The sequence below is a fragment of the Microtus oregoni genome, unplaced genomic scaffold (assembly GCF_018167655.1).
Source record: "Microtus oregoni isolate MIOR12 unplaced genomic scaffold, Mior012 000005F_ref0000423, whole genome shotgun sequence".
Lineage (NCBI taxonomy): Eukaryota > Metazoa > Chordata > Mammalia > Rodentia > Cricetidae > Microtus > Microtus oregoni.
This window is the reverse complement of record NW_024543064.1, coordinates 11,798,406-11,818,052: the sequence shown is the minus strand read 5'-3', so window position 1 is coordinate 11,818,052 and position 19,647 is coordinate 11,798,406. Positions and strand designations below refer to the sequence as shown.

The 19,647-nt window shown below is 42.6% G+C and overlaps 1 protein-coding gene across 3 annotated transcripts in view; it reads right to left on the bottom strand.

Annotated features, from left to right (window-relative positions):
* Positions 1-19,647, bottom strand: part of Spen (spen family transcriptional repressor) — a 76,721-nt gene that overhangs the window by 11,373 nt on the left and 45,701 nt on the right. For all 3 annotated transcript variants that reach the window (XM_041651679.1, XM_041651677.1, XM_041651678.1), the window contains exons 6-10: positions 16,737-16,888; positions 13,336-13,461; positions 12,841-12,954; positions 9,337-9,450; positions 7,169-7,269 (exon numbers count right to left, since the gene is read on the bottom strand). In XM_041651679.1, the coding sequence (XP_041507613.1) occupies positions 7,169-7,269; positions 9,337-9,450; positions 12,841-12,954; positions 13,336-13,461; positions 16,737-16,888 (607 nt within the window). The remainder of the gene's footprint in view (positions 1-7,168; positions 7,270-9,336; positions 9,451-12,840; positions 12,955-13,335; positions 13,462-16,736; positions 16,889-19,647) is intronic.

The following is a 19,647-nucleotide window of genomic DNA, read 5'->3' as shown; positions in this document are numbered from 1 at the left end:
AGAGGCAAGAGGATAGCTCATGGACCTCTCTGGGGTGCACAGTGAAACTAGCTTACTCAAGATCTCTAGAATCATTTAGCATGACTTTTCCCTTGCTCAACTGCAGATGTTTAGCAGCAACTCCTAAGCTAAGGATTAAAAGCTGACAGCCTAAATAAAATTCGAATGTAAAATGCTAGGTTTTTACCTGGAGCCCTGGCCAGGAACTCTCTATGTAGACCAGGCTGGCTTCCAACTCACAGAGATCTCCTGCTTCTGCCTCTGGAATGCTGGGATTAAAGGCGTATACAACCATGCATGACCAGCACTTGTTATAAAAGAAACTCAATAATCTCAAATAAATGACAAATATTTAAGAAGACCCACTTGCTGTGGGACAATGGTCTTTGTACCCTGTAAGGATATGTCTCTTGTACTTGCTTAATAAAATGCTGATTGGCCAGCAGCCAGGCAGGAAGTATAGGCGGGGCAACCAGAACAGGAGAACTCTGGGAAGAGAAAAGGCTGAGTCTGCAGTCATAACCCAGATACATAGGAAGCGAGACTGTCTTGCTGATAAAAGGTACCAAGCCATGTGTCTAACACAGATAAGAGTTATGGGTTAATGTAGGATGTAAGAGTTAATAAGAAGCCTGAGCTAATAGGTCAACCAGTTTATGACTAATGTAGACCTCTGTGTGTTTCTTTGGGATAGAATGGCTGCAGGACCAGGTGGGACAGAAACCTCTGTCAACACTCACTGCTCCTTACCGCAATTCCACTGTACTGTACCATATACATGTATTAGGTTATATCACACTGCACCAGTAAACTTATGTAATTGTATCAACTTTTTAAAAAGAATTTTTCAAATGTTTAAATCTCAGGGCTGGAGAGATTGCTTAAAAGTTAACCTCACTTATTATTCTTGTAAAAGACCCATGTTTAGTTCCCAAAATCCACACAGTGGCTTGCAGCCTTCCGTAACTCTAGTTCCAAGGGAAGTGATGCCCTCTTCTGACCTCCTTGGGTACCAGACACACTTAGAGCTCAAACATATATGCAGGCAAAACACTCATGCATAAACTAAAAATAAGCAAATCTTTAAAAAAAATGTTTTATCCGGGCATGGTGATATATGCCTGTAATCCCAGTCCTTGGGAGGCAGAGGCAGGCAGGTCTCCAGACATTGAAGGCTAGCCTTATCTACAAAGCAAGCTACAGGTCAGCTGAGGTTATAGTGAGATCCTGCCTCAAAACAAAACAAAAAACAACAAAGTTTATTGTCAGGCATAGTGGTACAGACCTTTAGTCCCAGAACTGGGAAGGCAGAGGCAGGCAGATCTTTTGAGTTCGAGGCTAGCCTGATCTACAGAGTGAGTTCCAGGATGGCCAGGGCTACACAAAGAAACCATGTCTTAAAGAGAAAAATGAACAAAAATCACAAAAACCCCTAAAACCCAAAAAGGTTTAAGTATTTATTGTATGTTTTGTTTATCGAAATGCTTCCCACCTTTCCCAAAAGAATTAAAAATAAAATTAGTTCCAACTTTCAACATTTCATTTACTTAAAAACTTTTTTTTTGCTTTTCTTCAAACTGCCTGCTAACAAATCAAGTCTAGCTTCAAGCACTATAAAATGTTCCCTCCAGCTGCCCATCCAGTGCACTCAGAACAAGAGTCAGCTTGTCCAGCAGAGTACAACTGAGCACACTCCTATCATTGGGAAGTTGGCTCCTTTATACTCAATTCCCAAAACCCTTATCTGCTGTGTGTATGATGTGTATGTGGATGTGCACACATCAAAGCACATGTGAGCGTTCGAGGACAGCTCTGCAGCCTTGGCTCTCTCTCTCTCTCTTTTTTTAATATTTATTTATTTATTATGTATACAATATTCTGTCTGTGTGTATGTCTGCAGGCCAGAAGAGGGCACCAGACCTCATTACAGATGGTTGTGAGCCACCATGTGGTTGCCGGGAATTGAACTCAGGACCTTTGGAAGAGCAGGCAGTGCTCTTAACCACTGAGCCATCTCTCCAGCCCCCCTTGGCTCTAGTGCAATGCAGGCTTTGGTGGCAAGATGACCTGCTGCGCCATCCCACTGACAAATGTCTAACTGCAGAATTCCTCAAGGGCAGATAAAGCAAAGCATGGTGGTCCGTGCCTGTAACCTCAGGAGGTGGAGGCAGGAAGATCACAAGTTCAAGGCCAATTTTATCAGCTATAGGTCAGCCTATAGTATATGAGCATGTGGTGATGATTGAAGTCAAAAATAAATGGCTGCCCATTTTCCACTAGAACCCAAATCACATGTGTTAAAAATAGCAGTCCCGGTGGGTGTGATGACACAGGCCTGTAATCCCAGCTGCTTGGGGAACTCAGTGAGACCACTCTCAAAAATACAGCTGGAGATGCACCTCAGGGGCAGACACTGTCTACCACAGGCTTCAATCCTAGACACTCCCCACATCCAACCAATAACCACTCACTCATGCTCTAGATAAAAAGCCAGTCTTGGAAGACCATGCTGTCTTGGGTGGGTGAGGTGTGTTCATTCTAGAAAATATTATCACCAGCTGCACAGGCTTGGTTCTGAGTCCCAGTCTCTGCAGCTCTCACCTCACTTTTTGGCTCACTGCAACACAGTAACAGTTGGTCGGATGTGGCAGTGCATGCCTTTGATCCCTGCACTCAAGAGGCAGAGGAAGGCAGGGTTCCTCAATCTGAAGCCAGCCTTGTCTACACAGGAAGTTCCAGACTAGTGAGGGCTACAAAGTAAAACATTGAAAAAAGGAGAAAAACAACAACAACAACAACAAAAACACCAGGTCACTAGGCACAGAACTAGAGTAACTTTAATACACAAGGCAAGGAAGTGCTTCCCTTTGTGAAGCTGGACTCATTACATTCTGCCCAATGTGAACAAAGTAAGACTCCTGCCTAGTGAGTTCACTGCTTTGCTGAACCAGAGCAGGAGCCACATCTTTGGTTCTCACAGCTCTAGACAGAACCTCGGGTCTCTCACATGTTACAAGTGCATTCTGCTGAGCAGTGGTGGTGCACATCTTTAATCCCAGCACTTGGGAGGCAGAGGCAGGTGGATCTCTGTGAGTTTGAGGCCATCCTGGTCTACAGAGCGAATTCCAGAACAGCCAGGAACACAGATAGGAGAAACCTGTCTCAAAAAAAAAAAAAAAAAAAAAAAAAAAAAAAAAAAAAAAAAACCAACCAGGCAAACAAAAAGAATGCATTCTACTGCTGAGTTGCATGCCATGCTTTATGTGTTTGCTCTTGAGACAGGGCCTAGCTACTCTGTAGTTTTGAATACAGGATCTAGGTTCAGGCTCCTCAGTACTAGGATTACAAGTATAAGTCACTAAGCCAGCCTATGTGGCAAGACAGGGCTTCAAAAAAAAAAAAAAAAAAAAAACACCCCACACCAAACAAAACAAACGAAACAACACTATCAAAAACAAAACAACAAAAACTCCACAGTACAAAGACTGTGTATTAAGCAAGCTGGAGCTAGGGTAGAGCGCAGCACTAAAATGTCCAAGATTTGCAAAATGTTCTGTGTTTGATTCTTAGCCTAACAAAACAGAACAGAAAACTAAAATTAAAGTGCTTGCCAAGTACCTGCAAGCCCGAGGGCCTAAGTTTAATTCTCAGCACCCATCTAAAAGGCTGGTGGGGCTACATGCTTGGAATCCCAACACTGGGACTATGAAGACAGAATAAGCAAGGGTAGAGCCCCAGACAACAGTGAGACCTTGTTTCAAAAAAAAAAAAAACCAAGGTGGACAGCTCTTAAGAAATGACATCTGTAATTAACCTCTGGCACATGCATGCACACACACGCACGTGTACACAAACAAACACACACACACACACACACACACACACACACACCCCTATGTCAAAAACTTATTTTGATGAGTCCATGAAGCTTAATAATTTCAGCAGGGACCAGGACAACAGAAGACTGGGACCCAGTCAGCCTAGTGGAGGCATCACTTACAAGGCCGCTTGTCTTGTCCGAGAATGGAGGAATCATCACCAAAGAGGTGATGCCTTGTCCACAGAATGGAGGAATCATCCCACCAAAGAGGTGATGCCTTGTCCACAGAATGGAGGAATCATCACCAAAGAGGTGATGCCTTGTCTATAGAATGGAGGAATCATCACCAAAGAGGTGATGCCTTGTCTATAGAATGGAGGAATCATCACCAAAGAGGTGATGCCTTGTCTATAGAATGGAGGAATCATTACCAAAGAGGTGATGCCTTGTCCATAGAACGGAGGGAAATCATCCCACCAAAGAGGTGATGCCTTGTCTATAGAACGGAGGGAAATCATCCCACCAAAGAGGTGATGCCTTGTCTATAGAATGGAGGAATCATCACCAAAGAGGTGATGCCTTGTCCATAGAACGGAGGGAAATCATCCCACCAAAGAGGTGATGCCTTGTCCATAGAACGGAGGGAAATCATCCCACCAAAGAGGTGATGCCTTTTCCATAGAATGGAGGAATCATCACCAAAGAGGTGATGCCTTGTCCACAGAATGGAGGAATCATCACCAAAGAGGTGATGCCTTGTCCACAGAATGGAGGAATCATCCCACCAAAGAGGTGATGCCTTGTCCATAGAACGGAGGGAAATCATCCCACCAAAGAGGTGATGCCTTGTCCATAGAACGGAGGGAAATCATCCCACCAAAGAGGTGATGCCTTTTCCATAGAATGGAGGGATCATCCCACCAAAGAGGTGATGCCTTGCATTTCAAACAAGAGCCGGCAGCAGCCAATTTTGGAAAAAATTCTGTTCAAACTACCAAGTATAGATAGGAAAACCTATTTGACCATGTAAACTCATCCTGTGCTGACAAGTAGGAACCCTGGGCTTTCCCCTAGCATAAAAAAACGCTGTAATGTAAGTTACCTGACTGAGGGTTGGAGATTTAGCTCAGCAGGAGTGTGCCTGCCTAGTAATGTAAGATCTTGAGCTCAGTGCCCAGCAACAGGGAAACAAGAGTCACCAGAAGTTGCCCAACCTTCAGTCATGAAAAAGGAGGCTTGAAGATCAAATGCCACAGAGCTTTGTACATGAACAAGTGCTATAGAAATCAAGGTGCTTCTAATCCTGAACTCAATCACTGGAATCAAGCACCTTTCCCATCAGACACCAGACACCACCCCTCACTTTAAAGCAAAGGAAACATCCTTGAATTTGATGCTGAAGAACGCATTATACACCCAGTAACATCTGAGACCTTCCCCCTTCTGCCTCCTGCATGAGCATGAAACGCCATTAGATGGGGATTAATCATGGAAATTAACTAAAGAAAAAAGCCAGAAACAGATCATCACTAAAATTAGTGAATCTTAAGTAGTAATATATAAAAATCAACTCGTACACTACTTCATCTAACCCTCAAAAGACTCTTTTTTTTTAAATATTTATTTATTTATCTATTATGTATATAATATTCTGTCTGTGTGTATGTCTGAAGGCCAGAAGAGGGCACCGAACCTCATTACAGATGATTGTAAGCCACCATGTGGTTGCTGGGAATTGAACTCAGGACCTTTGGAAGAGCAGGCAATGCTCTTAACCTCTGAGCCATCTCTCCAGCCCCCAAGACTCTGCTTTTAAAAAAAAAAACATTTAATATATACACAGAGAAGACTAACAACTGTTAATGCCTCAAGTGCAATGAATGAAGCCTCCAACACACACCTTCCCCTCACCAATGTACTGACAGCCACCTTGGGAAGGAGCACAGTTGGCATAGTGCTTGCCTGGCAAGTGTAAGGCCGAATTAGACGCCCAGCACCACCTAAGTCAGTTACAGTGGCATAAACCTGGAAAGCCGGCACTCAGGAGTCTGAGACAGAAAGACCATCAAGGTCATCCTCAGCTTTAATAAAACAAGCCTAGGGCCAGTCTAGGCTACATGAAACCGCAACCAATGACTTCAAACTGCTACTTCTAGGAACTGGGACTAAGAATATTCTGTCCAAAGCGACATACTTGGATATATAAGCACACAATGTCATGTGTGCTCTTTTTCTGATGGGTGGGATGGGGGTTGTGACAGACAACCCCTCACACTGGTTCACTAGCTGAAGAACTGGACATTTTCAGTGTTCTGTAATCTGAATTCTGATCTATTCATTCATAAGAAACTATCAAAAGCCTTACCTACTAGAATTTTGACAGTGGGGTCAGTTTAACTTAAAAGCTCAAGAGGTCAGTGACTTAGCAGGATACTGAGCTAGGAAAGGTCTCGAAGAGATGCTGTGTGACTCTAACAAAGGACCAGCGGCAGTGAAGGAGACGCTAGTGGGCTCCAGCAGCCCCCAAGTTCTGGTGTTTTCTGACCTTAGCTGTCTAAAGCCTTTGGAAATGTATGGGGTAGAACAGGTGGTCACACTTCAGACGACCACCACAGAGGGATGTCGGGCAAAAGGCTTTTTTTAGTACAGGCAATAGTTTCCACTTTCAAACACCATCATCTATGAGAAGAGCCTGGTTATTATGTGAGCGCATTTTAAAAGGTCATCTAATCAACAGGAGAAAAAGGTCAAACACTGTATTACTGGGACCAAAAAAATGGCTTCTGCACTGCCAAAGCCATGTATGTTTATATGAGATCTGACTTTCTCTCTCTCTCTCTCTCTCTCTCTGTTTTTTGTTTTTCGAGACAGGGTTTTTCTGTGTAGCCTGGAGCCCTTCCTGGCACTCACTCTGTAGTGCTGGCCTCAAACTCACAGAGATCCGCCTGCTCTGCCTCCCAAGTGCTGGGATTAAAGATGTGTGCCACCACCACCCACCAGCCTGACTTACTCTATTTCAAAGAGACAAACACTTCACAATTCTTTCCCAATATGAGTGCTCATTGCGGCCTGAGACACGGTGACCCCACCCTACCCTCAACTACATAAAAACTAGATTTGTCAGAATAAACCTATGCTTTCTATACGACAGGTTAAAAAATATGTTTGGGGAGAACTGAGTAGAAATGAAAAAGAAATCAGCCCACAAAAACTAGAATCAAGCTATACCGGCAGGCCTGCTGGACACACCTCAGGCTGGGGTGCTTCAGAAGTAAAATGCTGACCTACATGGTCCTGGTGATCATTCCCAAAACTGATGGTCTAGCCCAACAGTGAACAAGAACCTACCTTCTCTCTGTTAGCATTTCATAGAAGTCTCTGATATCTTGACCAGACTTCTCCATGCAGTGATAAAATGCCAATTGGCTTTCCCGATTTGCAAAGTCCACCTTTAAAAAAACAAATGCATAATAAAACTCATTATTATGTGATGCACAGATCTAATACAAATATAAACAATATTTAAAAAGATTTTATAAAGAAAGAGAGGTTTCAGATCTCAATTTTGGGAAGTTTTTTGTTTGTTTGTTGAGAGAGGGGTTTTCTATACTGGAACTCACTTTGTAGACCAGGCTGGCTATGAACTCAAAAGTTACACCTGCCTCTCTGTCTCTTACAGATTAAAACTGAAGGTGTGTGCCTTGTGGCCAGCCAATGACTGGTCTAATATGAGGCCCACGCCACAAGAGGGAGCTCGTGCCCGGCACTACCTGGACAACAAGGAAACCAAGGCTGGATAATGCAGACAGACACCTAGGGTAGAAGCACGACTGGAAAAAAGAAAATAAAAATGATGAACTTATCCAGAATGATGCTCTGCTGTACTCATGGTCTGCTGCCTGGTTCCACCTGTCACCAGAAAGGCTGCCTCTGGCAGCTGACAGGAGTGGATGCTGAGACCCACAGAGACCCACAGCCAAACATTAGGCAAACAGAGAGTGAGTTCAGGAAGGAGATCTCTATAAGGTGCCCCACCCCAAGCTAGAGAACACCTAAAGTGGGGAGAAGGAATTGTGGGAGCCAGAGGAATGGAGGACAATGGGAGATTCTGGCTGGGAAATCAACTAATGAGGGCTCATGGGGGCTCGGAGACTGAGGGAGCAATTTTCAGAGCATGCATGAGTCTGCATGAGATCTTCTACATACATGTTATGGTTGTTGGCTTGGTGTTTTGGGGGAACTTATGACAATAGAAGTGGGGGTGTCTCTGACTTTTCTGTCTGCTCTCAGGACTCTTCCTACTGGGTTGCTTTGCCTAGCTTTGATGTCACAGTTTGTGCCTAGTCTTATTATATCTTGTGCTGTTTTTGTTTAATGTCCCTGGAAAGCTTATTCTTTTTTTTTGGGGGGGGGGGCGGCACGGGGACAAAGAGTGGGGATCGGTCTGTGGAAGAAGGGGTAACTGGGAGGAGTGGTAGCTAAGGTCGAGGTGTATTAATGAGAAAAGAGTAAAATAAAAGTTTAAAAATAATTTAAAAATAAAAGGTGTGCACCACAACACATGGCAAATTTTAGAAAGTTTAAGAGAAATTTTTTTTTTTCAATAGTAAACTCCAAATTCTACATATACCTTGACAGATACAATTTAAAGGTCCCAAAACCCATCCAGGAGTGAAATGGCCAGGCATGGTTCAATTCCAAAATTGCGGAGGTTGAATCAGGACAGTCACGGGGGCCAGTCTGGGCTACATAGTGAGACTCATACCCACACACCCACAACTTCTCCTCTTGCCAATCAAACAACAACAAAAATCAAAAATAAAATGTTAACAAACTTCTACCAGAATTCTGAGTTGGCAAATGCTTGAGTCAATTAAATTGGTAATCTATAGTTGGGCCATCTATGGTGCACATAAATTTGTGAGAATAGCCAGAACAACAGAACATGAGGACAAGACAGCTCTATTTTCCGGCTGCCTAGTTTCATGTTCTACTGCCAAAATACTATTATTTTACTTTAATCTAGACATTAGTCCTTAAGTTCATAATTATGCCAAACAACTATGAAGAGTGAGTTTTTAAACAAGCAATACCACGAAGATGAACACACAAACACACACACACACAAGGCTTACAGTCACAGGTAGCGTACTTTTGGAAGCTGGCTGACTGTGCCACTGGCACACAGACACTCACTGTAATGGGGAAGGAGGGCCCTGCACCAAGAACACAGGTAAGAGCGTCAGGCTTCCAGGGAAAGAAGTGTGTTGAAAAGGACTTTAGGGAAGGGCCTATGGCTAAGGGCATAAAAGACCTGTGTCCATAAATAGCAAGCAAGAATTCCCTATTATTTCCCTTAAAAACTGAGGACAAATAAAACCATGTTTGGTAAACCACTCTCTTCACTGGCAACCTACATTTGAGACTCTGCATAGAATATGAACAGACTTTGGTTTTCTGTGGACCTGTCTGGGATTAAAGGTATATGCCACACACAGCAAAGTCACTATGCACACCTTAATTTTATTCCCACCAATTTTCCTGCCCTTGGTCTCCTTGACAGCTGCTTGTGCATACTCAATCTCATTGTAGAGAACCAGAGCCATGCCTTTTAAGCGGTCAAACACCACCTGCAAAAAAATACAACAACCAATTAAGAGCTTTTTCTACTGGTGTGAATGTCAGTCCCCAAAAACCCTAAATCACAAGGATGTTCCTAAGGAAAAGTACCATATTAGACTACTCCAGAAAAACTTGGCTTTTCCAGAAGAGGCTTGTCTTAATAAAAACACTAAATTCTGTGTGCAGAAACCATGGAACCATATATGGTATTGTCTTAGCAAACACACTAAGTTTGGTGTGCAAAGATCATGGAATCATGCATGGTATTGTCTTAGTAGACAAACTAAGTTAGGTGTGCAGAGACCACGAAACCATGCATGGTACTGTCTTAGCAAACACACTAAATTCGGTGTGCATAGATCATGGAAACATGCTATTGTCTTAGTAAACACATGTCAGATATCCCAAGGAAAACAGAATCGTGGTACTGAGGCTTTCAATATAATACATCTTCTTTTTCTATATTTTCCTAAGACCATTCTTCTATCTGAGGCTCAAAATAATAAGAGGATGTAACTGGGCCCAAGAGCCTTTCCCTGCATCTGTGGGTGTGCTATTTATTGGTCACAGAAAAATTCTGCTTCATGAACATGTTAAACTCATAACTGCTGAAACATAAATCAGATCTAGGGATACAACTCAGTGATAGAGAACTTATCTAGCACATGCAAGACCCAATGTTTAATCCTCAGCAACAGCATGATTAAAACTTAGGCATGAATATAAATTCCTCTCTCCCTCCCTCTCCCCCACGTTATTATTTCAGACAGAGTTTCACGGTGTAACACCCTCCTACCTAAGCCTATCTAATGCTGAGATTACAGGCATGAGCCACCATGTCCACCTACTAGACAGGCGTGTGTGTCAAGTTTAAAGGACAAATTCAGGTGCCAGCCCTTCCTTGCCTTCCAACTTGTTTGAGATGGACTGTCATTGATCTGCCACAAACTCCAGACTCATGCTCTATGAACTTCTCGTAGTCTCCTGTCTGTGCCTCCTATCTCCCTGTAGTACTGGGATTACAGACATGGATGCTGTATCTGGCTTTGATGTGGACTCTAGGGATTTGAACTCGGGTACTCATACTCTTAGCCACCTCTCCAGCTCTAGACTACTTTCCCCTTCTATCAGTGTGTCTGCACGCATGATGTATGTGTGTGGACAGAAATGCCAGAGCACATGGACATCTTTGTGGAACTGGTTCTCTCATTCCACCTTTAGGTGGGTGTTGGGAATCAAACTCAGGTTACCAGATTGTGTGGCAAACTCATTTACCCGCAGAGTTATTTTGCTGGCTCTGGACTAATTTTCATGAGAGAAAATTATAAAAAACCTCTAGCAACTTACTTTACTGTTTCTAAAAAAGAAATCATCTTGCTAGTATACTACAATTTTTTTTTTTTTTTTTTTTTTTTTGGTTTTTCAAGACAGGGTTTCTCTGTGGTTTTGGAGCCTTTCCTGGAACTAGCTCTTGTAGACCAGGCTGGTCTCGAACTCACAGAGAACTGCCTGCCTCTGCCTCTGCCTCCCAAATGCTGGGATTAAAGGCGTGCGCCACCACCGCCTGGCTACAATTTTTTTTAAATTAACTTATTTTGACTAAGTACATCTATGGGACAGCTGTCATGGCATCACAGTGCTATTTGAAAATGGAAGCTTGGGGCTGGAGAGATGGCTCAGCAGTAAGAGCACACTGACTGCTCTTCCAGAGGACCCGGGTTCGATTCCTAGCTCCCACATGGCAGCTCACAACTGTCTGTAACTCTAAGATCTGACACCCTCACACAGTCATACATGCAGACAAAACATCAATGCACATAAAATATAAATAGATAAATTATTTTAAAAAAGAAAATAGAAGCTTAAGAGACATTTTAAATTTAAACTGGAATTTTTGTTCTGTTTTTCAAGACAGGGACAGCAAAGATAGGATTCCTCAGTGTAGCCCTAGTTGTCCTAGCATTCGATCTGCATACCAGGCTAGCCTTGAACTCACAGAGATCCGCCTGCCTCTGCCTGCCGAATACTGGGATTAAAGGCGTGCGCCACCACTGCCTAGCATAAACTAGAATATATTTTTAAAAACTTTTCTATCAGCCGGGTGGTAGTGGTGCACGCCTTTAAGCCCAGTACTTGAGAGGCAGAGACAGGTAGATAGAGCATCTTGAGTTCAAGGCTAGTCTGGTCTACAGAGCGAGTTCCAAGATAGTCAGAGCTACACAGAGAAACTCTGCTTCGAAGAACCAAAAATAAAATAAAGACTTTTATACCTACAGAATGTATAGCTTTAACACCATAAATGAAATTTAAATTACCAAATTTAAGGTGTAGAAGCTGTTCAAACACCATTTTCTTAATGCTTTTCTAAATAGGTAGGTACTGAATGTGAGCATTTCTATGCAGTATACACTGGTCAACAGAACACACTGGTATTTAATTTGATGCTTTATTTTTTAATTTATGCACATTGATGTTTTGTATGCATGTGTATCTGGTGGATCTCCTAAAACTGAAATTACGGACAGCTGTGAGTTGCCTGTAGGTGCTAAGAACTGAGCCCAAGCCCTCTAGAAGAGCAGCCAGTGCTCTTACCTACTGAGCCATCTCTCCGGTCCCAGCTATTTTATTAGAAAGTTCACAAGTATAAAGACAAATTTTTATATGAGACTTTCATTTCTTAAAAGCTGTATGACACTACCAGAGACTGTGGAAAGGTCTATGTCATGAGTAAGCAAAATATTTTTTAAAATCCTATTTTATTTAACTTTTTATATGAGGAGCTCCAGATTTTTCTGGCATCTTGTATCATTTGAGAAAGCACTTTACTGCTGGTTATTTTGCAGCGCTAGGCACTGAGCCTAGAGCCTGGCCCAACAGACCATAAATCTAAATTCAATTTTTTTTTTTTTTTTTTTTTTTTTTTTTTTTTTGGTTTTTCGAGACAGGGTTTCTCTGTGGCTTTGGAGCCTGTCCTGGAACTAGCTCTGTAGACCAGGCTGGTCTCGAACTCACAGAGATCCGCCTACCTCTGCCTCCCGAGTGCTGGGATTAAAGGCGTGCGCCACCATCGCCCGGCTCTAAATTCAATTTTTAAAAACCTTATGCATGTATATCTCTGTGTGTGCAATATGTGAAGTGCCTGCACAGCCCAGAAGAATGTGCTGGGTCTCTGCAGCTGGAGTTCCAAGCAGGGTCGAACTACCTGGCATGGATGCTGAGAACTAAACTTGGATCCTCTGGAGAGCAGCAAGTGTTTTTAAGCACTGTGCATCTCTGCAGACCCAGCCAAGAGTGTTTGAGGATATGAATTATTAAAGGAAAGGAAAGGACAACAGTAGAAAGTGAGACTGAAGGACAGAACACAAAGAAATACTAAGAAATAAAGAGCAAAAGCCTACCTTTACCACAGGCCCGTAGTGGCAGAAATGCCGTGTTAAATACTGATCGGACACGTTTGAAGAAAGCCCGTCTAGCCACACACAGTTTGTAGGCATGCTCTTTCCGAAACCCAGCTGAAATTCAAAGAGAAAATTCTATCACCACAGATCACAATGACCATTCTCAGAAAACTGGTCTTCTATACAAACGCTGAACTGTGTGTGTCTGTCGCGTTGGATATTGAACCCAGCAGCTTACATGGTAAAACATGTTGACATCTACCACTGAGCTCAAAACAATGTGCAAGTAGTTCATAAGTAATAAACAACAAATCAAAACTTACAACAGGGCAATCCTGCTTGGCCCCAAGTGGCAGGCTACAATGACAGGCTAAGGACACAGAGAAGGCTACCTTTAGCACTAACTGTCCTTCTGCAGCCCTAAAATAATAAGGTAAGTCCCCAAAACCTTACAGCAATTCAAACAGTAACAGGTAAGTTATGCACTTCACATACCTTGAGGCGGTTATTTCCAAGGTACTCTCCGTCCATCTTCTTGATAGCCTTACACACACTGGCAATATCACAGTACTGCAGGAAGGCATACTGAGGGACTCCATTCACTTTCTTAATGTCAATGTCCTGCAAGAGTCAATCAGCATCACTTAGCAATATGGTAATAAGAAAATAAATCAGAAGAAGCCAAGTCCACATAGATACGCTTTCTACAAGTCATGTTCCCAGTAACTTTAGTTGGATCATGTATGCATACACTGTAAACTGATGGTAGAAAGATCACATATCATGAAAGCCATCCCATGTGAGGCCCCTGCAGAAGAGCAACTGTCCTGCGACTTAAAAATTTAAATCCAGCCGGACGGTGGTGGCGCACGCCTTTAATCCCAGCACTCGGGAGGCAGAGGCAGGTGGATCTCTGTGAGTTCGAGGCCAGCCTGGTCTACAAGAGCTAGTTCCAGGACAGGAACCAAAAGCTACGGAGAAACCCTGTCTCGAAAAATCAAAAAAAAAAAAAAATTTAAATCCATGGTAAAGGGAAATTAATAACAAAGGAGAGGTTGCCTACTTAGTAGAATACCAGAAAGTAATTCCCTTTGGTACTGTGACATAATCTTTTTGGTACACTGTGAAGATGTGTCACTTGGACTGGTTTAATAAAAAGCTGACCTGCCAATAGTTAGGCAGGACTTTGGGGTCAGAGGAGGATACTGGGAAGAAGAAATGGAGACGCCAGAAGACACAGGGCAAGCAGGATGGGCATTATGGAGATGAGGTAATGAAGCCACGAGACAGAAAGTAAATTAATATAAATGTGTTGATTTAAGTTGAAGAGCTAATTAAAAACAAGCCTAAGCTATCAGCCGAGCTTCCATAATTAAAAAGAAGTCTCTGTGTCATTATTGAAAAGCTGTCAGTCCTGATTAAAAAAAAAGACTAACTATACTTTGGCACTGTCAAAAATCTTTAGTAGAACCAAACCCCTTAATACACTACCTGAGCCTGGTATGGGGGTAAGCGCCTTTTAATCCCAGTACTCGGGAGGCAGAGGAAGGTGGATATTTGTGAGTTGGAGGTCAGCCTGGTCTATAGAGCTGGTTCTAAGACAGTCAAGACTACAGAAAGAAACCGTCTTGAAAAACTCCAAAACCATAAAACCACTACTTGAAACAAACAATCAAGAAATCAAGTTCTCAAGATGTGCTAAATCCATCACTATGATCATTAGTGTGCGTGCTCACACCTACAGCCCTCACATTCAGAAAGGTGACAAGAGGGGAGCTCTAGTTCAAGGCTAGCCTGCCACACAGAGGCCCTGTTTCAAAAGAAAAGACTGCACTGTATCATTTAAAACACAACAGTCTTTTTCTTAAAGTACAAAATATGAGCAAGAAACAGGCCAACACAAAGAGGCATAGAACACACACAGGACTAGAAATGGAATGAACACACACACACACACACACACACACACACACACACCAGCTGTTAACTATCATACACTCTTTACTCCTCAAAGTCCAAACTTACAGCTTCTTCATTGCTGTTCAGTCTTGAGCTGGGTATGACATCTGTGATCCCAGCACTCAAGACAAAGGCAGAAGAGAGCTCACAAATTTAAAGTAAGCTCAGTCTGCACATCGAGCTCTGGGCCAGCCAGGGCTACATAATGAGATTCTGTCTTACAGAATACAGAAATAAAAGGCATTTAAAATATGCCTGGCTTATCACAGAACTCTGGAGGAGAGGTAGGAGGATCTATGTAAGTTCAAGGCTAGTCTAGTATGAAGAAACTTTGTCTCAAAAAAAAAAAAAAAATCAAACAAAGAAGTGCAGTTCAAGCCGGGCGGTGGTGGCACATGCCTTTAATCCCAGCACTCGGGAGGCAGAGGCAGGCGGATCTCTGTGAGTTCGAGACCAGCCTGGTCTACAAGAGCTAAGAGCTAGTTCCAGGAAAGGCTCCAAAACCACAGAGAAACCCTGTCTTGAAAAACCAAAAAAAAAAAAAAAAAAAAGAAGTGCAGTTCAGTGGGTAGAAAGTATGTGCCTAGCAGGTGTGAAGCCCTGGATTTGTTTTTTAATTCCTAAGAATTCCCAAGTACTATGGATGGCAGGAGTTATCAAAAGTTCAAAGTCACCTTTGGCTACGGACCACATTCAGTGGCAGAGTGGGCTACAAGCACATTTCACTTTCTAATTTACTAATTTTTATTTTATGTGTTATGAGTGTTTTGCCTGAATGTATGTCTGCACCATGTGTGTGCAATGCTAGCAAAGGCCAGATGAGGGCCCTGGATCCTCTGAAACTATAGTTACTGGTGGTTGTGAGCCACCAGGTGAGTGCAGGAAATGGAACCTGGGTGTTCTGGAATAGAGTCAGTGCTCTGAAGCACTGATTCATCTCTCCAAAATGACTTCTCTGAAGAAAAAAAGAGAAAGAAAGAAAAGAAACCAAGCAAATAAGTGGGATTTTAAAATTGAAATTATTATAGAAGTATTGTTTCTGTTTTAAAAACAAGAGTCTCTGGCTGGGAGATAGCTCAGCGGTTACGAGCAAGCACTTCTCTTGTAGAGGACGTGAGTTCAGTTCCCAGCATCCACTTCAGGCAGTTCATAACTGCCTGTAACTCCAACTCCAAAGGTTCTTAACACCTCTGGCCTCAGTGGGCATCAATACTCACGTGCATATATCCATACACAGACATATACACAACTGAACATGATCATATGCACATATCCACACACAGACACGCACAGAATTAGACATGATAATGCCCACATGCACATATCCACACACAGACATATACACAATTAAACATGATAATTAAAAACAAAGCAAACATTATGTAACCCCAGCTGGCCTGGGAACTCACTATGTAGACAAAACTGCCCTTAAATTCAGAGACCTGCCTGCTTCACTACTCAGCAAGACACTGTCTCAGATTTTTTTAGAAATGGGAAGCTGGAGAGATGGCTTGGCATTCATTTATGGGCACTGGCTGCTCTTATAGATAACTTGATTTCAGTTTCTAATATGCACATGGCAGCTTCCAATCACCTGTAACTCCAGTTCCAGGGAGTCTAATGTCCTCTTGTAGACTCCAAAGGTACCTGGTACACACATGGTACACAGAAATATATATAGTCAAAATATGTATACACATGCGCTCTCTCGATCTCTCTCTTTTTAAAGAGTCTTTTAAAAAATGTTAACAGGAAAATGGTGGTTCACATTTCAAGGTAAGCTTGGGCTATATGAGACACTAGGCTTTAAAAATGAAAAAGGGACAGAGCAAAGGGGAAATATTTCATTTGTCCTTAAATATCACATATCTATATCCTTCCTCTTGTTCTCATGTTCTACAAAGACCTACAGCATTTTTATCACTGAAGAAACATACCACAATTTCTCCAAAGCGCTGAAAGATGTTTCGAAGGTCATGGTAAGTAGTCGTCTTCTCAAGGTTGCCAATAAAAAGAGTTCTTGTTGCTTTGGGATGGAATTCATCTATCCTTTCATCCAAGGGCCGAAATTCATTTTCACTTTCTGTTTCTGTGAGTGGATGGGGCAGAGTAGAACAGGGTGCTTTATTACATTCTCTAATACATAATTTATTTATTTGGAAAAATATGTGCTTATAACAAACTGTATCATCCTGGGCCTGGTGGCCAGGCCTGTAACCTCAGCACTCAGGAAACAGTGATGCCAGGACTGAGAGTTCAAGACCAGCCTTGCTGCACAGTAGATACTGTCTCAGACAAATAAGTGAACATGCAAAAACTGAAGCTATTGCTCAGAGAATTTAACAAGAAAGGTTTTTGTTTGTTTGTGGGTTTTATTTTATTTTTATTTTTGAGCTAGGCTTTCACCATGCAGTTGTAGCTGACCTTGAATTCACGGTTATCTGTGAGTTGTACTCAGTGCTGAGATTAAAGGCATGTACCACCATGACATCTATTATTATAGGACGTGTGCATGATGTATGAGTGTGGGCATGTGTGCAAGTCAGGGGACAACTTTGTGAGTGGGTTCTCTCTACTCACCTCTACATAGGTCCCAGGGATAAACTCAGGTTACAAATAAGTGCCTTTTACCCTCTGGTCTTAACACTGAGTATGAAATTATAACTTGGCTATGCATGGTGATACACCTCTGCAGTCCTAGCACTCAGAAAGTAGATACAGGATAATTGAGAGTTCAAGACCAGCCTGTGCCATATACGAATTCTAGGCAACTGTGGGCTTCATAGGGCAACCCTATCTCAAACAAACAAAAAAAATCACATATACTCTACAATCTAAAGGAAATTGCAACTCAGCAGAAAACAGTCCCAGGACATTGTTTAGTTTCATTTACTTTGAAGATCTTAATGATATTCAACATTTCATGTTTACTACAGTAATAGTAATTTTTACTACAGTAATAGTAATTCAAATGTTTAAACCAAGACTTTAGGGGATGGAGTAAGTACTTTAGGCTCTGAAGTAAGTACTGGCTGCTCTTGCAGAGGACCCAGGTTCAATACCCAGCATCCATAGCAGCTCACAAACCATCCAGCTCCAAGGGATCTAACAGTGTTTAGCTTTCATGGATACTAGGCACACACATAGTGCACAGACATATGCAGGCATAACAACCAACCAAATACAATACTAAAATAATTACTTTGGGGGAGGGGATTTCTTTGTGAAGCAGTCCTGGCTGTCTTGGAATTCACTTTGTAAACCAGGTTGACCTTGAACTCAGAGATCCGCTCGCCTCTGCCTCCCTGGTGCTGGGATTACAGGCACGTTGTCAACACAGCCCAGCAAAATAATTACTTTAAAAAGACTTTATATACAAGAATAATTGTGTGGAAAGTGTTTACAGTGACATCTGTGAGCTCTCTATTTTGGTGTTATGTGGTCCCCAATGATATCCAAAAGGTTTCTATTTTTCATGATGAAAAGCCTTGGCTTAACTTCTAATTTAATCTAGCCCTTTGCTAAAGCGCCACTTATTAATTCTGTCTGAGACACAGACATTCAAGGTTTTCATGGTAATTATAGCTCAGCACTACATGTTCTCTACTTGTTAAAAATGTAAAACAAAGCCATCAAAAAGATAAGTAGACAGGATAAGGATACAGCTCAGAAGCAGAGCGCTGTGTAGCACACATACAGCTATGGGCTCACCCCCCCCCTCTCTCTCTCTCTCTCTCTCACACACACACACACACACACACACACACACACACACAAAATGAAGCCAGGCGGCACGGGAGACACATTCCTATAAACCACAGCAGGTACAGGCAAGAAGAACAGGAGTCTAAGGCTATCCTTAACTATATAGCAAGTTCAAAGCTAGCCTGAGCTCTATGAAACCTTCCCTTAAACAAACAAAATTAACAAAAGATGAACTGAGCATGGAGAAACACGGCTGTAACTTGGGAAGTGTAGGCAATAGATGTTGGATTTAAGGTTGGCCTGGTTTACATAAGACTTAGTCTCAAAAGAATGACTAAGAACCCCTGTTCCCATGTGCTACATAACAAGGTTAAAAGGCCTATAATAACAGCCATCTTAAACTCTCCTTATATGCATAAAGACCAGAATGCTACACCTGTCACTGACCCTGACTGAGATCTCCATAACAACTGACTGATGTTTAAGACCTACATAAGTTAGGTGCACACTGAACACTCCCTCAGGCGGTTCTGACACGTCCTGAAGCAACCCACCTGTGCACATGCCGACTTGTAACCCCAGCACTCTGGAGGCTGAGGCAGGAAGACTGCCCTAAGTTCAAGGTAAATCTAGACTACACGGTGAGTTCTAGACTAGCCTGTGCTACAGAGTGAGACCCTGTCTCCAGAAAACAACAAAGAACTCATGAGCTGCTCTGAGTTGGGTATAATTTGGGGCAGCATACCTGAACCTCAGTTGATAAAGGGAGAGAAGGTATTCTCTGGGAAAAGAATTTCCTTCTAATTGTTATGATGTTTAATCCTGACTGTCGCCTTGACAAGATTTAGACTCACCGTGGAGACAAACTTCTGACCGTGTCTGTGAGGGTTTTCTAGGTCAGGTTAACCAAGGTGGGAAGATCACCCTACATGTGGGTGGTGCCGCTCCATTCAGGTGCCGCTGCACATGAGCAGCCACCTCCCCTGCCCAAGGGGCTGGACGCCAGAACTGTGACTGACCAAAGGAAACCCTTTCTCACTCAGTCACCCTCATCGGCAGTGCTTACAGCAGCCAGTATACCCAGATTTCATCAGAAAGACATGCACACTTTACATGACTACCAGCGCTATAGCTGGTTTAATA